Here is a 19820-nt window from a genome sequence, read left to right as displayed (position 1 = left end):
GCGTCGGGCTCTGTGGTGACAGCTCAGAGCCTGGAGCCTGTTTCAGATTCTGTGTCTCTCTCTCTCTGACCCTCCCCCGTTCATGCTCTGTCTCTCTCTGTCTCAAAAATAAATAAACATTAAAAAAAAAATTTAAAAAAATTACAACAATAAAGTAAAAAAATAAAAATAATATGTACTCTTTAAAAAATACTTAGACAATGCAGTAAATCAATTAAAAAAATCTCAGACCCAGAAATACTATTAATACTTGTATAAAATGCATATATTTATATATAAATATAATTATGTTTGTTTATGTATTTATACAAAAAAACAAGAGCATATATATACATTCTGTGTTGTAACAGTATTCCATTGTATGGAAGTTTTATAATTTTTTTTAACCAAACCATAATTGCTAGACAGGTGATGTGGGCACAACTCTGTACGTGAACGTCCAAATTCTCTCAGTCAGTAACTTAGTGATTTTAGACAAGTTATTGTTGGGTCACTTTCTAGAAATGTTGCGGAAGTCGTATTGATACATATTCACTTCCACCATCAGTATATAAAGGTTCTCTTTCCCCCACACCATTCCCGGCAACGAGTCTTGCCGATATTTTATGATTTCCACCAGGATGCAGGCAAAATAAATTTTTTAAAAGTTTATTTATTTACTTTGAAAGACAGAACCAGCAGGGGAGGGGCAGAGAGAGAGGGGGACAGAGGATCCGAAGCGGGCTTTGTGCTGACAGCAGAGAGTTGTATTTGGGGCTTGAACTCATGAACAGTGAAATCACGACCTGAGCTGAAGTCAGACACTTAACTGACTGAGCCACACAGGCACCCTGTTAAAAGTTATATCTTTCACTTAATATGTTTTTCTAGACTGCCTTATGTTAATGCCGTCACGTGAGACATGATACAGCCATGGCCCCAGCCCTCTCCTCACAGAGCTCAAAGACCACAGGGTTGAGAGACATTGAATAAGTAGTTCTTGGGCTCCTCGCTGGCAGCACGGAGCTTGCTTGGGATTCTCTCTCCCCCTTCTCTCTCTGCCCCTACCCTACTTGTGCTCTCTCTCTCTCTCAAATAAGTAAACTTAAAAAAAAAAAAAAAAAAGGGTTCCTGTGAACTGTGACGAGGGCAGTTATGGTTCGCATTTCTTTGATTATCCACTCAGGTCCTTAGTAAATGACATGAAAAGGGCCCGTCCGTTGAGGTTTTGTGCTGGTACAACCTCGTGTCTGTCGGTGGACCAAGGAGATGGCTGTTTTCTTTTGCCTCTGTTACCTCATGCAACGATACAGACGATGGGGCAACAAAACACAGCATCCCAGAGGATTTTCTAGGAGAAAAAGATGAAATCAGTTATGCTTTTCTGGCCTCATTTCTCGAACATCCTTGGAAACTTATCTATTATTAATGTCTATTATTAGTGTCTAAACCAATCACATGGGGATGATGCCCTGATGTGGCATACTTTAGTTGCACAACATGGGATAAAATAATAATAATATAAAGTGATGGTGGGAACAACCAGATATGTGTATGAACAAAAAATGACCCTCTATGCTTTCCTCACACCAGACGCCAAAATTCTCCCAGCATAGGTCACAGACGCCAACGTAAGTTCTGAGACTATGTTGCTTCTCCAGCTAAACACAGGAGAAAATCTTGGTGGTGTTCACTTTGGCCAAGATTTCTCTCACAGAACACAATAACAGAAGCCATCAAAGAAACACTTGATGAAATGGACTTCAGTTTTGAAAATGCTTGCTTTTCAAAAGCACAGTTAAGAAACCAAAAAGGAGGGGTGCGGCTCAGCTGGTTCAGGGTCTGACCCTTGGTCTCAGCTCAGGTCTTGATCTCAGGGTTGGGTGGTCAAGCTCCAGCCCCAGTGTGGAGCCCACTTAAAAAAAAAAAACAAAAAACAAAAAACAAAAAACAAAAAAAAAAACAGAAAGAAAACAAAAAGGAAAGCAGACTGAAAACAGATTTATGCAAAACATGTGTCTGAAAATGGGCTCATATCCCGAATATAGGAAGAATTTAATATCACAACTGACAATAAGAAAAGAAATAACCGTTAAAAATGGGCAAGAGTTTTGAACAGATATTGCACAACAGAAGATTTATGAATGATTAAGAAACGCATGGAAGGGGCGCCTGGGTGTTTCAGTCGGTTGAGTGTCTGACTCTTGATTTCCGCTCAGGTCATGATCCCAGGGTTGTGGGATCAAGCCCCACATTGGGCTCCATGCTGAGCATGTAGCCTGCTTGGGATTCTCTCTCTCTCTCTCTCTCTCTCTCTCTGCCCTCCTCCCCCACTCTCTCTAAAAAAAAAAAAAAAGAAACACATGGAAAGATGTTCGGCATCACTAGTCATCACAGACAGGCAGTTAAGACTAACATGAGAGATCGTTACATAGTCCGGGTGGCTAAGGTTAAAAAGACTGACAGCACTATGTATTGAAGAGGATTTGAGGGATCTGGGGGCACAGCAGTCACTTTGGAGGAGAGGCAGGCCATGTCCTATAAAGGGTCCTAGTACGGGGCACCTGGGTGGCTCAGGCCATTGAGTGTCTGACTCTTGATCTCAATTCAGGTCTTCAGTCAGTGTTGTGAGTTCAAGCCCCATGCTGGGCTCCAGGCTGGGCATGAAGCCTACTTAAAAAAAGCTTCCTAGGTATGTGCCCAGGATTAATGAAAACATTTGTTCGCATAAACACTTGCATGCAAATGTTCTTTGCAGTGCTATTCATATTAGCTCAAAACTGGAAATAATGCAAATGTCTGTCAACCTCTGGACGGATGATTGTGGTATGAATCTACACTATGGAATACTACTTAGCAATGAAAAAGGAACTGCATATTAAGGTGAATATTCAAAATAATTTTGTTAAGTGGAAGAAGCCAGCCATGGCAGGCCACATAGAGCCATAGAATTCTAGAAAAGGCAAAACTGTGGTGGAAGAAAGATGATCAGTGGTTGCCTGGAGCGAGCATCTGGGCAGGAGACGGACGGCCGCGGGACGAGGGGGAACTGCCCGGACCCCGGAAATGTTCTGCATCCTGATCGCAGTGATGGAGGTTATATACCGTTTGTAGTTACCTAAACTCGGCAAACCATACACCTAAGAATGAATAGGTTTTATTTGTGTGTTAAAGCCGCGAGAAAAAACATCAGAAAAAAAAAATTGATCTTTCTTGGCCCTCTTCAAATGTATTTTCTGCCTTGATATGATTTCTATTTTGAATTACATGTGGGAGTGAGAAATCGTAACGTTTTCAGTGTCTTCATCTGGCCCCGGCACAAAAGCATCGGAGTCCCTTCTGGTCCTGCGTTGGTCACATTGGTCACCTGTCATCTGCTGCTCTTGTCCTCCAAGCTCCCTCAGGTCAGCGGCTCTGTGACTTTCATGCCATGCGTGGGGCCCTGGAATCCCTGGTGACACAGGGGCCACCATGCCAGGTTCCTGCTTCCCCTGGTACAGATTCCCTCTGCCTCCCAGGGCATAGGATGGGAGGGCACTCTCACTTCCCCTCAGGAATCTCCCCCAAAGCTCTCCCTTTTCTCCCTGGCATTCTCTCTCTCCTACTGTTACATTTTTCTGCAAGAAAAGCCTTTATCAAATCCCTCAGGCTGGGGGCGGGTAGTAATATCCCCCATCTGGAGGCAGGGGGTGAGGGGAGACATATCTAGTGCCTGGAACATGGCCCAGCCCGAGGGAGCCCTGCGAAGGGGGCCTTCCACTGCCACCACCCCTGAGTTGGGCATGGGGGCGGGCAGAGGGAGCGAAGCCATCACACTGGAGCTGGAGAGCTTCCTTCCAGGTCATCTGGATGGGAGTTTGGGAGTCGGGCAGGGCCCCCTGGAGAGAGGAGCAGATCAGGAACTGGTTTCTGTGCCACGCGTGGGTGGGGAGGGTGGGTGAGGCCATGCAGGGGGCACCGGGAATGGGGAGTGTCCTAGGGTCCATCGGCCCTCTTTCCCCCCGGAAGGGAAGGAGACGAGCCTCTGGGGCCCTAAACTGGGCAGAGGGCAAAGGTAGCATCAGAGAGTGAGCAGAATAATGACTCGTATTTCTTTCCCCCACCCCTGTCTCCCTCCTCTTCTTCCTTGCTCTCTCCTTTTCTCCTTCTCTGTCTCTTCCCCTTCTCCCATCCCCTCTCTTCCTGTCTCTCGTCCCCACCTTGGTCTAAAAAGCCTGCGAAGAAGAGTCTGCTCTCAGAGGCATGTCATGAGTAACCCACTTGTGTACTTGCGGTTTACCTACCTGTAGAAAATCTGCACCTAAGATCGCCACATGCTGTGGGCAAGTGGTTTTGATTCCGCTCCACAAATATTTACTGTGCTCTGGTTAACTGAGCGTACTTTGTGCCCGTGGTGCCAGAGAGATGCAAACGGGCAAGGCCAGTCCTCGGAGGAGCCGGTCTGGGGCCCCTGGCTGATGTTGGCAGAAGACAAGCCCCCCTTTCCCCAGGATACTAAAGAGCTCTCTGTCTGCCCTTGCCCTGGGCCCACTCCCCTCTCCGACCAAGTGCAGAAAGGGTCATGCCGCCAGTTGTGCAAGGTCTTAAGACAGTCCATTGAAGGCGTAGTCCACAGGAGCGAGGCAGAGCCCTGCCTGCAGGTATTGGAGGGCTTGGTAAATACCTGGCGGTTCACTGCTGACGGCACACGCAAGCTGGAATCGTGATTTCCCGTCTATTTTTCCCTCGCCTGTGAGTTTTCCAAGAGCATCCGCCCAAATAGAACTTGTCTCCTCAACACGTTTTTCAGGACCACACCAGCCTTTGAAACGGACAGGCCCCGGTTTTGTTTGCCTGTTGTTTTCGTCCGCAGAGTAAGTCTCAAGCCTAAAGTTCCACCAGGGTTTAGCCAGGTCCCGGGATGAGTACAGTGCTGGTGTGCAAGAGCGCTCGGGATAAAAGGGAATCAGAAACATAAGGGAAAAGGAGATCTGAAGAGCAACTGGGGGTTGCAGCCAGAAAGACTGTTCCCGAAATGCTTTAGGCTCTGACCTCCTCTGATGTGGACCAGTCTGTGAGCAGTTCTGGCCGAGAGACGATGAGCAGAAGTGACGCGAGCTGCTTCTGCGTGCTTCGCTGAGTTGCCCGGGCGAGACCTCCCAGAGACGTCCTCTCCTCAGGCACTGCAACCAGCATGGTTCCAGTGGGGGCTGCTTCAGCCCCGTCCTCGAAAAATGCCCCACGGACGGCTGCTGGCCCACAGCAGGCGTGGTGGAGTGAGCTGGAGTGAGGTGGGAGCCGTAAGCTTCCGAAATTGGGACTCGGTTTTCACTGCAGCCTAACCTGGCCTGTCCTGACTGCTACGTTGGGAAAACAAAAACCCTGATTTGACAGGCAGTCCTTCCATATCCTTGCTTCAAAGTTCAAAATATCACATCTTCTCCCTTCTCCTCAGTCTTATCAGTCAACACCGTGCTTTATCTGCTCAGTATGCAGCATGTAGCATGAGTGAAAGAGGCGACAAAGTTTTGTGAGACTAGCAACCTACAGAAAACAATGACTCCACTCCACGTAGGGAAGTTTACAGTGTGATGAGGGAGACAAATAGAACCTATTCCCTCCCCCCTAATGTGCGTAATCACAGGCCATTAACATTGACCATCCCTGTGGACTTCAGAGGTGATCCAACCTAACTTTGTAGCCCAAGAAGGCATTACTTGTCCACCTCTGACTTATCTGTACCTACCCAGTGCCGGTCATTAAGCTGAGGACTAGAGAGAGACAGAGGTGAGGAAAACCCAGCCTAGTGGGTACAGTGGCCCAAGGGTGGTTTGGACCTAGTGCTCAGAGCACCAAAGAGGAAAGAAGCTATTTCAGGCAAGAAACCAGGGAAGGCTTCTTGGAAGAGGTGGTAGTTTACCTACATAGCCTTACCCCTCACTGTACGCTTGGGCCACTTCTTGACTGATTGTGGGAATGCAAAAATGGACGTTGGGCACGGCTCTCCACCTTCTCCACCATGTGGGCCAACTCAGCCCTCCATGACCCACCAGAGATGCACCTCTGATCTCTCCCTTGGCTCTGTGACTTCCCAGACTGCCTTATGCATGTCCAGATTTTTGTCCAAGTACAGTGTGGGCTCTGCCCTGGAAGGCCAGAGGCCAGGTGGGTGACCCCTCCCTGCTCTGTAAAACCGGGAGTTAAATGAGAGCCTGACATTCTAGGCGAAGTGCGGCAAGTGCTCATCTAACCATGCTCCTTGCAAAGAATCCCTGCCTTGGTTGGGGTGGGTGGCCATGTGTTCAACTCCCATTCCCAGGCTCCTGTGGGGAGAATCACTGAAGAGTGGCTTTGCTCCGGAGCTTGTTCAGCTTCACAGCCTTTAGCAAGCAGCTCATTCACAAGTGACTACAAATTAATACAGTACAGACCAGTTACATAAATATTGTGCTGTCATTGATTATCTTCTGTAATCAAAGGCAAGGCTGCTGACTTTGTTACTTTCCCTATCACGCGGCTCTGGAGGAAAACTCTGGAGGTTGTCCACGCAGGTTTCACTGCATGTGTCTATTTACAAGTTGTGTCTCTGATGTATTGAGAAGAGGGTAATGCCCCTTGCATTCAGACCCAATAAGTATTTATCAAATGCCTATTATCTGAGTGGCATCGGAAGACATATTCTTATTTCATTATTGAGTTAATAGTAATAATTTGATAATATGACACAAAAGTAGTCTTTACAATGACATCCCTCCCCCGCCCCCGTAAATGTAATTGTTGGAATTTAAATAATCCTTTAACTTTAAAAAACCCAATGGAAACTTACAAGGAAAATAAAAAAATATGACAGCCCCTATCTCTTTGCTTACAGAAACCATGAAGGGCAGAAGAACAAGGTCTTCAATGTTGGGTGGTAGCTAAGTGGACCGTCGTAGTCGCCGATTTTCAAAAGTTAGAACGGGGTAGGTGAGCCACTGACGTCTGCACTATTAGCCTGTATCCACTTGATCGATTGTTAACCAACTTAAATGCAAGGGGTTGGAAACTGTAAATTACTTCCCACAATGCAGGAAAACAACGCCATCTTTCCATTTACCTGCCAGTGCTAAGGCCGGCTGGATTTTTCCATCAGTTGTTTGAATTCGGCTGACGGTGACTTCGTGGGGGCCACCTCTCTCTTCCACCCTCTGGGACTCGTGTGCACTTGGGAGAATCTGGAGGGAGCTCTACCCTCCGGGAAGCCAGAGTTTTAAAATCCGCAAGCCAGTCCCTTTTGCCTTGTTGAGGGAGAGACTCTGCACAAATCCCCGGGAAAGCTCGGCGGTCGCCAGAACCCTGCGGGTAGTGCAGTTTCCCTAACCTTGACCCCCAAGTCAGCCGTTTCTAACCCCTTTCCAAAGCGTCGCTCGAGCCCGGGAGTGGTTTGAAAGAAAAAACGAAACCGCCCGTTTGGAGCTTCGGCTAAAGGGCACTCGCTCCCTGGGGGCTCAGGGGCAACTTCTCCATCACCTCGTCCAGGGATTTTAAACAATCGCGGACCACCAGCCCCCTTTACGCTCTCGGTGCCCGACTCGCTCCCTGCCACTTCCCTCCACGAACGCCGGCAGGAGTGGGTGGCAGCACCGAGGCGATTTGATTCGCATTTTTTTTTTCCTCCGGGTTTTGTCATGGAAACGCTGACACAACCTCCAGACGGCGGCCGAGCCCGGGCGGGGACTGAGGGCTTTTGGGACCCTGCGGGAGCGCGGCGCGCTCTCCGCACTCCCCGGGAAACAGCTGGACGCGACCAATTCCCGGGTAGGGGCGGGGGGAGCGCGACGCTCCGCCCCGGCGCTCCGGCCCCTCCCTCCTCCCGGCTCTCCGCGGGCGCCCTCCCCTCGCCGGGGGCTGCGAGTTGCATTTGGTAAAACCCAGCCCGGAATATATAGATCATTGGAGCGCAATGAAGTAGCCTTTGGAGCGGAGGGAGGGGGCCCGTCCGACAGCCACAGCGGCCAGCGCAGCAGCGGCGGCGGCGGCGGCGGCACCACCAGCGCTCGCACCCCAGCCGCCCGGCCCGCGAGGAGGCAGCGGCGGCCGCCGGCGGGAGCGGAGGCGGCGGCGGGGAGGCGAAGAGGAGCAGCGGGAGGAGCAGGAGCGCGCAGCCGGCGGGTCCACGCATCTCGGCACTTCCAGAGCAACTCCGGCGCCTTCCGTACCCCTGCCCGGGGCTGGGGGCTCCGAGAGCGGCCGCGAAGCCCTCCCGATCGTCCCCCTCCCGAGCCCTGCCCAGCCCTTGCCCTGCGCCTCCCGGGCTCCGCTCCGCGCGGCAGGGTCCCGGCTCCTGCGCCCCGGGCGCGCCTCCCGGACACCCCGGTCCCCGCAGCCAGGACAAAGCCATGAAGCCGGCGCTGCTGGAAGTGATGAGGATGAACAGAATTTGCCGGATGGTGCTGGCCACTTGCTTGGGATCCTTTATCCTGGTCATCTTCTATTTCCAAAGTATGTTGCACCCAGGTAGGGGGCGCGTTAGCGTGGTTTTGTTGGATATTTTCTTCTCTCTCGCGCTCTCGCGCTCGCTCGCTGGCGCCTGGTTTCTGCCTATTCCAACCTTACCTCTTCTCCCTCAGCCACCTCGGGACTCCTTGCTGCCCGGACAGGACGAGTCCGGATGGAGAGGAGGAGAGAAGACGTGCTCTCTCTCCTCTTCTTCCTCCCGGCTCCAGGCTGGAGGATGGGAGCAAGGGGGAGCGGTTTTTTTTTTCCTCCCTTTTTTCTTTGTGTCTCTTGTCTGTCTGTCTGCGAGGTAGCAGAGCAAGGTAGAGAGGTTGTGGGCAGCTGCTGACGTGGGGGGCCGGTTTGAAGAGAATGCAACTCCCCGCGGATGCAGCGATCCGTGGATGAAAGAGGCGCCGGGAGGCGGCCGCCCTGCGCCTGGGCGCGCTGCCTTTTCCTTGGGTTGGGGGCTTGGGGGCTTGGGGGCTAAGGGTGTGCGCCCCGGCGAAGTCTCCAGTCCCTGCTGGGGAGCCTGAGGCTCAGGCTCCCACGTGTCCGGGGCTCAGCGCCGCGCAGAGGTGTGGGGAGAGGCTTGGTGCCCCGCACTGCCTCTCCACTAGGTTGGGGAAGGGGCCAGGCGCCCCTTGTTTGCCCCCGGGGTCTGGCTCCTCATTGACCTTGCGGCTGGTGTCCTGGGGCTTGCTTCACCACGCGCCCCCACCCCAACGGCTCTCCCGACCCTGCGCTGGTCATTGCTCCTGGGTCACGCCTTGGCCGCAGCAGTTTTGGAGGAAACTTTGGCCCGGTCCTGGACTGACCGTCAGGTTGCTTGCCCCTCTCCTGGGTTCCGAACCTCTGAAGTCCCCCGGAGGGCCCCGGGGCGTGTGGCGGCGAGCCCCTCCCCCAGCCCTCTGTAGCTTAGGCAAGTTACACATCTGAAATCTGGACTGGGGGAGGATCGAGGCTCGCCCCTTCCAAAAGGCGCTAAGGAAAGTTTGGGACCTGGGGAGGGAGGGGCGCCCTCGAGCGCGGCGGCCGGGGGTTCACTGCTCGGCCCCGAAGCCCAACAGGTACAAAAGCCTTCCGAGGAGGCTTCGGGGTGACGCGGCTCGGCCCGGGGAGCCGTGGTATCCACACCCCCACCTCACCCCCGGCCGGCTCCCACTGGGCCACATTGGCTCCGAAATCCTTTTTGCTTTCTTTCTTTTTTTCTTTTCTTTTCTTTTCTTTTTTTTTTTTTACGCCTCCGAGTTGCCTTTCTCAGTACAGCCACAGCAATAATTTGCTTTTATAATTGCAAGGAGGGAGTTGGAAACACATTTCCTTCCAGGGAAATGGGGTTGGTTTTTTTTCTCTTTTGCCTCCCGCGTTCTCCTTTCAGTGTGTATGTATCTAACACTTTCAGCAGACGCAGCCCCGAATTCTTCTAGCTTGCGTTTGGGTGGGTGGCAGAGGAATAAAGCTGTTCTTTCCATCAATCAGGCAGGGCTGCGGGTGTGAGATTCCTTGACAGCGTTGGGGACTGAGCGGCCCCTCTGCTGGGCTCGCCCTGGAGCAGTTGTTCAGGCGGCCAAGGATATGGTCTGACGCTACCAGTGGTAACCTCAGGACATCCGAGCCAGCCTTGTAAAAGATGGCTTTTGTTTGCAGTTGGGTATTTTTAGTTTCATGTCAGCAAACTGCAGCCGTGTTTGTCTCCTCACCCAGACCAGTGGTTGGGAAACTTCTAAGGGAATTTAAAAATGGACCTCGCTTATGTTCTGGGCAGCCGGTGCGGTGGTTCCAGTGGGCAAGGCCAGACAGACAGCAGCATCCTGGGGGCCAGGCCAGACTCCGCCCCAGAAACTGGGGGACTGGGTGACGTGCAAGTGCACTGGGGCTCAACCAGTTTAAACAAAGGGCCCAGGGGTTTGGTCTAGACTTCAGATACGTGTTTAGGCCGCTTAAAATTTTGCCTGGACAGAACATGCCGGGTAATTCTCTGCAGAAATGCCAAGGACAAGGACGGATATTAGTCTCCATGCGGAATGCACTTGAACTTCTCCGTACCTGTTAGTCGTCCAGGTACTGATAATACCCCCACTCGCCATGGTTTTCATGCAGCCGGTGCCTTTTCTTGTCTGAGAATTCGGAAATAACTTTTTAACCAGAGACACCAGGAAGAAGCTTGTCCTCTGCTCTCAGCCTTCGCTTCCCTTCCTGGCCCCATTTCCTTTTAAGAAATGGCATTTGCTTATTATTCATATCTGTATGAGTGTTCTCTCCTGACATGTTTTCCCAGCCCATAGCAAGTTCCACTGTCAATACCTTCTATTGAATGTGCAACTGAAGATGGTCCAATTGAGAGGTCTTCCTTATGTTGAATTACGTATGGTTCCACGAAAATTCTGTGCCATCAGTTTATTATGACATGGGCCATAAAAATATGCTTCGAAATCAATATTAAACATGTTCCTTTCTCTCCCCCCCCCCCCCATCTTATTAAACTTCACAGTTGACGACAGCTGATGCTAAATCTTTTCTACTACTTTGAATTTCTTTAAAACTTAGCCGGATCTTTGCTTCTTTGAGGATTTGGGGTCATTGGTGGGATGATCCTTTGGCCTGGCTGTGCAGTTTCAGTCTTGAAAGATCACCCGGGGAGAGGCATAAGGGACCACGCCATGGCACAGATTGTTGCTAAAAATTTGGAGCCCTCCGGTAGGAGTTCCACATTCCTGTATCTGAAATAGAAAAATAGTATTCCGAAAGAAATGGATTCCGGGCTTCATCGGTACCTTGAGAACACCTGGAGTGTGAGAGGTGGGGGAGAAAAAAGAAAGGAGACAGCTGGCGATGGGAGGGCTGGCTGTCTCTCCCTCGGATTCTAATCTGGGGCCCATTGTCTTCTGTACTTTTCTAGTTCCCAAGCAATTCATAAACTTGAGTAGTTGATCTTTAATTTGGTTGGAGGGTTCAGGAGAAGTGGGCCTTGTCAGTAAGGCAGCTTTCTTTAGATCTCTGACATCTGAGTTATAGTCCTTGTTTATGTCAGGTTTTTTTTTTTTTAATGTCTTTTTTTTTTTTTTTTTTTAAGAGAGAGAGTGTGTGCGCACCTTGTGCATGAGTGGGGAGAGGGCAAAGGGAGGGAGGGAGGGAGAGAGAGAGAGAGAGAGAGAGAGAGAGAGAGAATCTTAAGCACGCTCCATGCTTAGCTCAGAGGCTGATGGGGTGGGGGGGGGGGTGTGCACTTGGTCCCATGACGGTGGGATCCTGACCTGAGCCAACATCAAGGGTCTGGTGTTCAACCAACTGAACCACCCCGGTGCCCCATGATTTTATTTTTTAGTCATCTCTACACCCAGTGTGGGGCTTGAATTTACAACCCCAAGATCAAGAGTCCCGTACGCTCTACCGACTGAGCCAGCCAGGCACCCTGGGATCAGGTTTTAGCCTCATCCTAATCCCAGTGTTTTACGCAGTGCCTGACACATAGTAGGTTCCCAATAAAATATTTGCTGGAGAAAAGCACGAATAGCTCAGCTCCAGAAGACCTGCTTCTCTGGTTTTCAGGAACGTTATCAAGCCTTGCTGACAATGCTGTGTCTGTGAGTCTGGGTCCGTGTGGTGGGCACCCTTCCCTGCCTCCCTGGTCTCTGAGAGCCCCCGCACACATGGATTTGGTTTAAGTCTTTGTACCCCAGGTGGAGCATTCCCCGCGGCCTAGATTTGCTGCCCCGAGGTATGAGGCAGTTGGGGCACTGCTCGGTGTCCTGGGTACTGGGGGAGCTTGGCCTCCATTAGCCACTGACTCAAAGAAACCCGTCCACAGCACAAACCCCTTTTGTGGGTGTGAGCAGCCCCTGAAGTGGGTGAGGATGGAACCACATGCTAGCGGTTTCTGCACACATTCGAGTCCATCAGCAAATGCGTCCTGTAAATGTGCGTCCTGTACAGTAAACTGTCTTGCCTAGCTGCCCCGGACAGCTGGGCTTTGATGGAGCTGTGCTCCGCAAGGCAAAGCGGAGGAGGCCCCTGGGGCTGCATTTGTGCCCAGTGTGTGAAGAGAGTTCCTCCGAACCTTCCTTTTGTGTCGCTCCCTAGGATTGTGATTTTGTTCGAAATCTCCTGTTCAAAGAAGAGAAGCCTGCGGAGGAGAAAGCCTTTTCTCTCTCTTTCTCTTCCTCTCTTTTTTTTCCTCCTGCCGTATGTTTACTTTCACTGTTGCCTGGGATTTCTTTGCCTTGGTCGAAGGTATTGAAAGATTATACCCTTTATTTAAAGACTTCTTGGGTTACCCCTTTGTACTTGTACTTGGTTAGATTGAATGTGCAGTGCTTTTGTGTGATGATTTTAATCTAATTGTAAACATAATATGTGCTCATTTTAGGAAATTTAGGAAGTGTAGAAGAGAAACCATCATTTAGTATTCCACCACCCAGAGGCAACAGGTGCTTTATTCTATGTATTATAGAATATATATGTTAAAAAAAAGTTGAGGGGCGCCTGGGTGGTGCAGTCAGTTAAGCGTCCGACTTCAGTCAGGTCACGATCTCGCGGTCCGTGAGTTCGAGCCCCGCGTCAGGCTCTGGGCTGATGGCTCGGAGCCTGGAGCCTGTTTCCGATTCTGTGTCTCCCTCTCTCTCTGCCCCTCCCCCATTCATGCTCTGTCTCTCTCTGTCCCAAAAATTAAAAAAAAAAAAAAAATGATGAAAAAAAAAAGTTGAGATTATATCATGCCCTTTGTACCTGTTTTGATGTATTTTAAATTTTTTTTTTCTTTTCAACGTTTTTTATTTATTTTTGGGACAGAGAGAGACATAGCATGAATGGGGGAGGGGCAGAGAGAGAGGGAGACACAGAATCGGAAACAGGCTCCAGGCTCCGAGCCATCAGCCCAGAGCCTGACTCGGGGTTCGAACTCACGGACCGAGAGATCGTGACCTGGCTGAAGTCGGACGCTTAACCGACTGCGCCACCCAGGTGCCCCACCTGCTTTGATGTATTTTAGACAAGTGCATCATTATGGTGACTAGTTATTATGTTTAAAGACAACGTTTAACCTCAACCTTTTTAATCTATAGATTTGCATATGTCTCTGCCATCCCCCACCCCCGCCCCCCGCCCCACTTTGCAGGATGTCAGTCCTGTATCATTTTTATTACTTTTTTTTAAACTGCACACGAATCTTTTTGCTTATACATGAAATGAATTTGGACTCACCAGTTTGTAGGGCCGGTTCTTAGGTTATCTCTCTGGCGTTTCCTTTTGCAAAGGCAGCAGGAGGGTCTCGAATAGGAGACTGTTATGAATCCTGAAAGCAGCATTAAATAACTGAAGGCTAAGACCTGTCCAGTATGGGGACTCCTTTTGGTGGGTGAAACATTTGCACCTCAGTGAGGCATTGTCATGGCCGCATTATGATGAGACAGATACACTTAGGCAGTTTCCTCCAACAGTTACAGCCACTGCTCAGGAGCTCTCATTTCATTGCTTTCTGAAATAAAAGTGGTGGTCAGCGGAGGGGTGGCTGGAGATGTCCGTGGGGCAGGGGACGTGGGGATCCATCCTGCAGCAGTGGGGGCTGCGGTTTAGATTTATCTGGTTGGAAAGCCATTTTGCTCATGACCAGCTCTATCAGCACAGCCGTTTAAAAACAGGAAGTCAAACACTTACAAGTTCAGGCCCCACCGTTTCCCCCTCTTAAAATCCACCCACAAGACCCACCTCCTTAACCTGGGGAGGGTAGGTGAAAAAGGCCTTGTGAAAGTCATCGCCAGCAGGCATGTAAGTCCAAATTCTTGGAAAAACCAGCATTGTTTTTTTACTCATTTTTTTTCTTTTTCGTTTCTTTTTCTCTTGAATTTCGAGACCCTATCTTTATCACAAGTGAAGAGGAAGGCACATCTTCCTCTGAGGTCATTGAATAGTCTATCAATTAAAAATTCCCGGAAACTTATTTGACGCATCTGAGATCAAATATGATTGATCAGAATTTACAAGCTGAGTTGTGCTTTTTTTTTTCTCGGTCTCTTGTCTTTCTCTGTTCTACTCGGTGCCAGGCCCTGGAGGTGGGTCTAGGCACTTGGGGGATTCAGTATGGATTTTGGCCCCCAGGGAACTTAAAGCCAGACTTGAAGCAAATGCAGAAGTAAAAAAAAAAAAAAAGTAGGCCTGTCAGGTGGTGTGGAGAAAAACAAAGCAGGGAGAGATAGATGGGGGGCGGGGCTTGCAATTGAATATAAAGGTAATTAGGGAATGCCACTGGTGGGATGACCTTGGAGAGCGGAGACCTCAGGGAAGGGAAGGAGCCATCCACGTGTCCATCCCAGGGAGAATGTCCCAGGCATAGAGCAGCAGAGGCCTGCCCCTGAGGTGGGAACTTGCCAGACAGGCAGCACTGAGTGTTCAAAGCAGAGGGAAGGGGCCTGGAGCAGAGTCTGCTGCGGGCCCTGGGGCAGGCTGGGCCGGAGGTGAGGAAGCTTCTTACTTGCACCTTTATCTTTGGGCAGCTGGTCCTGCGCTTTGGTAAAGTGGTCACCGCACTAATCCCGTTTCTCCTCACCCTGCCCCCGCACCCCCCCACTAGACCACAAAGTGGTAAAAGAGATTTGAGAAACATTTTAACGGAACTGGTGTTGGGAAAGTCTTCAACAAAACGTTCAGGGTGCGATCCATGGCATTCAAGACTACAAAGCGCGGTCGCACCCTGACTTCTGCGGGCACTCAGTAAGGGCGTAGAGAGGGACTGGGTTGGGGGCTTGGTGATTTGGACGTGGAAGGCCTGGGTCCTGGGGCGGGCTCCTCTGCTCCCTAACCCCATCAATTACCGTATTCCCTCCATTCTGAGAGACTCATTTTTTTCGCAATTTCGTAGCGATGAACTTTGACGGTGTCGTCATCGATGGCTTCTTGGCACCGTGCCATGCTTCTGTGGCCAGGCTTGTTCTTTCTCATTGGGACACAGAGTGGCCATTGTCTTAGAGTTGATGCCCTTGGAGGCGGCCACCTCTGTAAATTGGGAAGGTACTTTTTGCAAACCACGGCACACCCTGTGACCTTAGTAAGGTGATGGGAAAGGGCATCCCCCTAAGACGCGGGCTCCAGGTGAGGGCCCAGAAGTGCCTGATCAGCCCTGACTGTGGGCTTCGTGAAGGCTTGGCCAGCACGTAGGCCCATAAGCCTTTTCTGCTCTGCCTGGGGGAGCTCGTACCCATTTTCAGAGGCTTGGGGCTTGCAGTTCATATCTCTCTTACGTTAACTGATAGGGGTCGGCAAGAGCCCGAATGGGAAGGGTGGCGAAGTGACTTATTTAACCCGGGGCTCGACCCTGGAAGTTCCAACAGAAATAGGTGTAGACGTTTCTTGGGGAGACTATCACAGTGTGGATTTTAGTTTCTTTCATGGCCATCGAGCTCACGTGGCCTTTATAATTTCTCTGGCCCTTTAGAAATGTAGTTGTTTGTTCGCGTGCGTGCCTTCTTCTTTAGATTTCTCAGGGCACGGATTCTGTCTCTGAGGTTGGCCCAGAAGTCCTTCGGAAACATTTCAAGAGTAAACATTTCAAGAGTAAACAAGAGTAAACATTTCATCTCAAAGACACCTGTTCCCTCCTGTCCCCTCCTTACCTGAATGTCTAGAGCCCAGAGGGAAGAGCTGGGCTGCTTTGCCAGGCCCACACAGCTTCCGGGTGGTCTCTTCCATTTGTCCTCTAAATCTCTCTGCTCTCCTGCTCTACTAGGATTCGGAGTTCAGAGCTGGAACTAAAAAATGGTCTAAGTATTTTAAGCAGAGGGTATTTAATGGAGGGGATCTGGTGCTTATGAAATTGCTGGGGGCAGCTGGAGGCATAGGACTCTCCGCTGGGCCTGCAGGAAGGAGCCCCAGCTGATAGTACATGTAATTATTTGTAAGCAAATCTATATTGGCTGCTCCAAACCGACCCCTTAGGAGTGCAGCTGTCTGTCTCCAAGACTGTCCCGGAACTCCTGAGTCTGAGAACAAACTGAGGCTACTGAGAACCAGGGGTCAGAAATCCTGGTTCCAGAGTTGGAATGATTCCCCACTGCAGCTGCCTCTTGACACCCAGAAGGACAGAGGGAGGACCGTGTAATGGTGTTGTAAAACCTCTCCTGTCCCCATCACCACATTAGCCTGCGGCAAAACCGCCCAGAAGGCAGGAAGTTGGCCTCTGACTCATGTCTTTTTTTTTTTTTAAGTATATGTATGTATGTATGTATTTAGAGAGAATGCAAGTGGGGGAGGAGCAGAGAGAGAGAGAGAGAGAGAGAGAGAGAGAGAGAGAGAGAGAATCCCAAGCAGTCTCTACACCGTCATTGTCGAGCCCAGTGTAGGGCTCGAACTCACGAACTGTGAGATCATGACCTGAGCTGAAACCAAGAGTCAGATGTTCATCCAGCTGAGCCATTCAGGTGCCCCTCACGTCTGCTTTCTAAGTCTTGAGTGAGTGCTTCTGTTTGGGGAAACCAAATTCACAGCCAGAACCCTGGCTTCAAGAAAGCCTGGCCAAGTATGGCTTGTGCAGCATAAGAAGGCCTTCTAGAAGAAGGGGTAGTGGAATGGCTGATGAGCAAACATCCACAGTAGTCAACCACACATTGGTACACTATTGGTGAACCATACTTGAGGAGTCATTCCCAATATGTTTTGTTTATAGATAATTTATATGCATTACCACCATCATCTAAATATCCAGCATAAGGGTCTTTCTAAACTTTCTACGAGTAGTGATTGTAAAACCACATGTTCATTATCCTCTGGTTAATGCTGTTGGCTGACACCTTGTGCACTCCGATTCTGCGATCCTTTTTACCTTGTAACGTGGCAGATGGAGACTCGGAGGAGTGTGTGTGCATTGTGAGTATTCGTGCGCTGTGGTTTCTTGGCTGGGATCTTTCTAAGCCTCCATTCCATTTTGTGAGGATTGGTTTAGGTGAAAGTAGATAATATAATCTGTACATCTACTTACGATTCGTTGTAAATGGCGAGCCATGAAATATGCCAGAGCAATGAGATCACGGAAACAGCCACAGAGTCCCTTCACTTTGTGGCTCTCCGTCGTCCTCCTCATGACACCAGTGTTTCTTTCTTTTCTTTAGAGAGGGAGAGAGAGAGAGATTGAGTGGGGGAGAGGGGCAGAGGGAGAGGGAGAGAGAGAGTCTAAAGCAGGCTCCACACTCAGCACAGAGCCCGACGTGGGGCTCTGTCCCACAACCCCTGAGCCGAAATCAAAGGTCAGACACTGAATCACCTGAACCACCCAGGCACCCTCACCTGTGTTTCACAAAAGGCATGTTAAGTTGTTAGGATGGGTTACATGGAAGTGTTTGTGTTGATTTCTATTTTCAACATTCAAGCTCTTTTTTTAGACTAAATATAAATGAAAGACGTAACGTTGCCTTCCCAGGGCCCTAGTGTCCACTAGACTTTGGAACTCCAGGTCTGGACTTGTCACGAATGTAACCGGTGACCGCTAGGCCCGCCACAGCCAACTCTGGGTCAGGGTGCTAGTAACCTCGTGCTTGGTCTGGTGGTGGGGAGTCCGAGTCTGACTGTAGGTAAGGAGGACAGGTAGCACTGAGATCTCCAGTATCACCTGAAGTTCGTTTCTGACTCGGGCAGGTACGGGTAGGAATAAAGAAACCTGGTAATGTGGGGGTTGAAGTCCATTTCAGTCTTGTGAGTGGTTATCCTAAAAGCCTCTGGAAGAAAACCCACAAAGGCAACTCAAGTTGAAACAGGCTGGTGACCGGGCTTCGGCCTGAAGCTGTTAACTTCAAAGAATCCTAGAAGGGGGAAGACACAAAGGCCCCTCCAAGGGAGTATTGTCATATCACACTTTACATCTCTTAACGGTTGACGCAGTTTCCCTTTAGTGTCATGGTCCGTGGTCATTCGCTATAGAGAAAAGAGCACAGAATTCGCTATAGAGAAAAGAGCACAGAATTTGCGGTGTAGAGACCAGCTTTTGGACCTTGGCCACCTACTGTATCCATTGGACATCACTCAAGATGTTTTTGTTGAATGCTTGTTAAGCGTTAGGCTTTGTTCGGGGGGCTGGAGATATGACAGGGACACAGACAAAAATGCATGTCCTCGCGGTACATTCTCCTCGGGGAAGACACAGTAACCAAATGCATGTTTAAAACATAGAGTGTGTTTGATGATGACAAGTGCTACAGAAGGACAGTAAGGCAAGGAAGGAGGATATGAAACCGAAGCAGCCTGGGGACTGCAGTTTGCAGTGGGGATGCCCAGATGAGGCCTCCTGAGAAAGTGGCTTTCTTTAGAGATAGAAGGAGACGAGCCAGGGAAATAATACAGGTATTTATTGAGTACTATTTCTGAAGGTCGACCTGGGCCAGGTCTTTAATATGTTATTTCGCAGAAGAAACTTACAAGGTACACACGGTTATCATCACATGTTATAAGGGGGCAAACTGAGGCATAGAGAGTATCACTCATCCAAGGTCACGTTGAGAGGACTGAGGCGCCATGGCTGTCTAAGATCTGTTGCTCTGGATATGTAGTAGGGGCTCTCTGTTGGGGGTTGTCCCCTCCCCCACGTTTGGAAATGTGTCGGGATGCTCTTGATTGTCTCTAGGACTGATGACATCAGTCTCGTTGGCAGGGCTAAGGATGCTAGACATCTTGCAAAGGATGGAATCTTTCCGCCCATCAGAGTCATCTTGCCCAAATGCCAGTAATGCTTCTCCTTGAGAAATTCCTCAAGACTCTCCAGGCTTGAACAGCGTCTGGCGTAGTACCTGGCCACACCCCACAACTTGGGCAAGCGCCCGGCAAATTATAGCCACTTAATAATGGATTGAAAGACCGAGTGAAAGTCATAGCCTCAGAGATTTGGTCCCCTCCTTTGCCAAGTGAAGGTAGTAATGTTACCTCTCCAACCTCATGGTGGGGGTGAGGATTCAATGAGAAACTAGATGGGAAAATGCCTTGAAAATGGATGCAGACACTGTGCACACAGATTGTTAGAGTAAACGCACTGCGGTTTCTCATTCTGAGATATTAATCTTCACGTTTACAAAAATGCTGTCGTATTTCATTCTGTTTGATACCTGAGCAGGTGTTTATCCGTTCCTTATGTCTGCCCTGCACTGTGAGGTTTACTAAGAGGGTCCTGCTTCCAGACTGCTGTATCTTCTTTCTTTCTTTTTTTTTTTTTTTTAAAGTTTATTTATTTATTTTGAGAGAGACAGAGTGAGTGGGTGAGGGGCAGAGAGAGAGGGAGAATCTCCAGCAGGCTCTGAGCTGAGAGCGTGGGGCTTATGAACCTTGCGATCATGACCTGAGCCAAAATCAAGAGTTGGACACTTAACCGACTGAGCCACCACCCAGGTGCCCCCGAGTATCTCCTTTCCGTCTGC

The 19820-nt window shown here is 49.9% G+C and overlaps 1 protein-coding gene and 1 long non-coding RNA gene across 5 annotated transcripts in view; one reads left to right on the top strand and one right to left on the bottom strand.

Moving 5' to 3' along the window:
- Positions 1-632: 632 nt before the first annotated feature.
- Positions 633-13753, bottom strand: LOC131518979 (uncharacterized). The gene is made up of 2 exons (XR_009265393.1): positions 13636-13753; positions 633-1330 (listed from the first exon to the last, which is right to left on the bottom strand). It is a non-coding gene; the product is annotated as an uncharacterized LOC131518979 (long non-coding RNA).
- CHST11 (carbohydrate sulfotransferase 11) overlaps positions 7731-19820 on the top strand; it is a 265306-nt gene continuing 253216 nt past the window's right edge. The window contains exon 1 of one of the 4 annotated variants that reach the window (XM_058741555.1): positions 7731-8439. In XM_058741555.1, coding sequence (XP_058597538.1) covers positions 8337-8439 — 103 coding nt within the window. In that variant the 5' untranslated portion in view covers positions 7731-8336. Of the gene's footprint in view, positions 8455-19820 lie in introns of all 4 variants that reach the window. The other 3 variants (XM_058741554.1, XM_058741559.1, XM_058741558.1) reach the window with 3 other exon arrangements.

Source organism: Neofelis nebulosa, chromosome 8 (genome assembly GCF_028018385.1).
Source record: "Neofelis nebulosa isolate mNeoNeb1 chromosome 8, mNeoNeb1.pri, whole genome shotgun sequence".
In the NCBI taxonomy this organism is placed as follows: Eukaryota; Metazoa; Chordata; class Mammalia; order Carnivora; family Felidae; genus Neofelis; species Neofelis nebulosa.
This window is presented reverse-complemented; position numbering and strand designations above follow the sequence as displayed.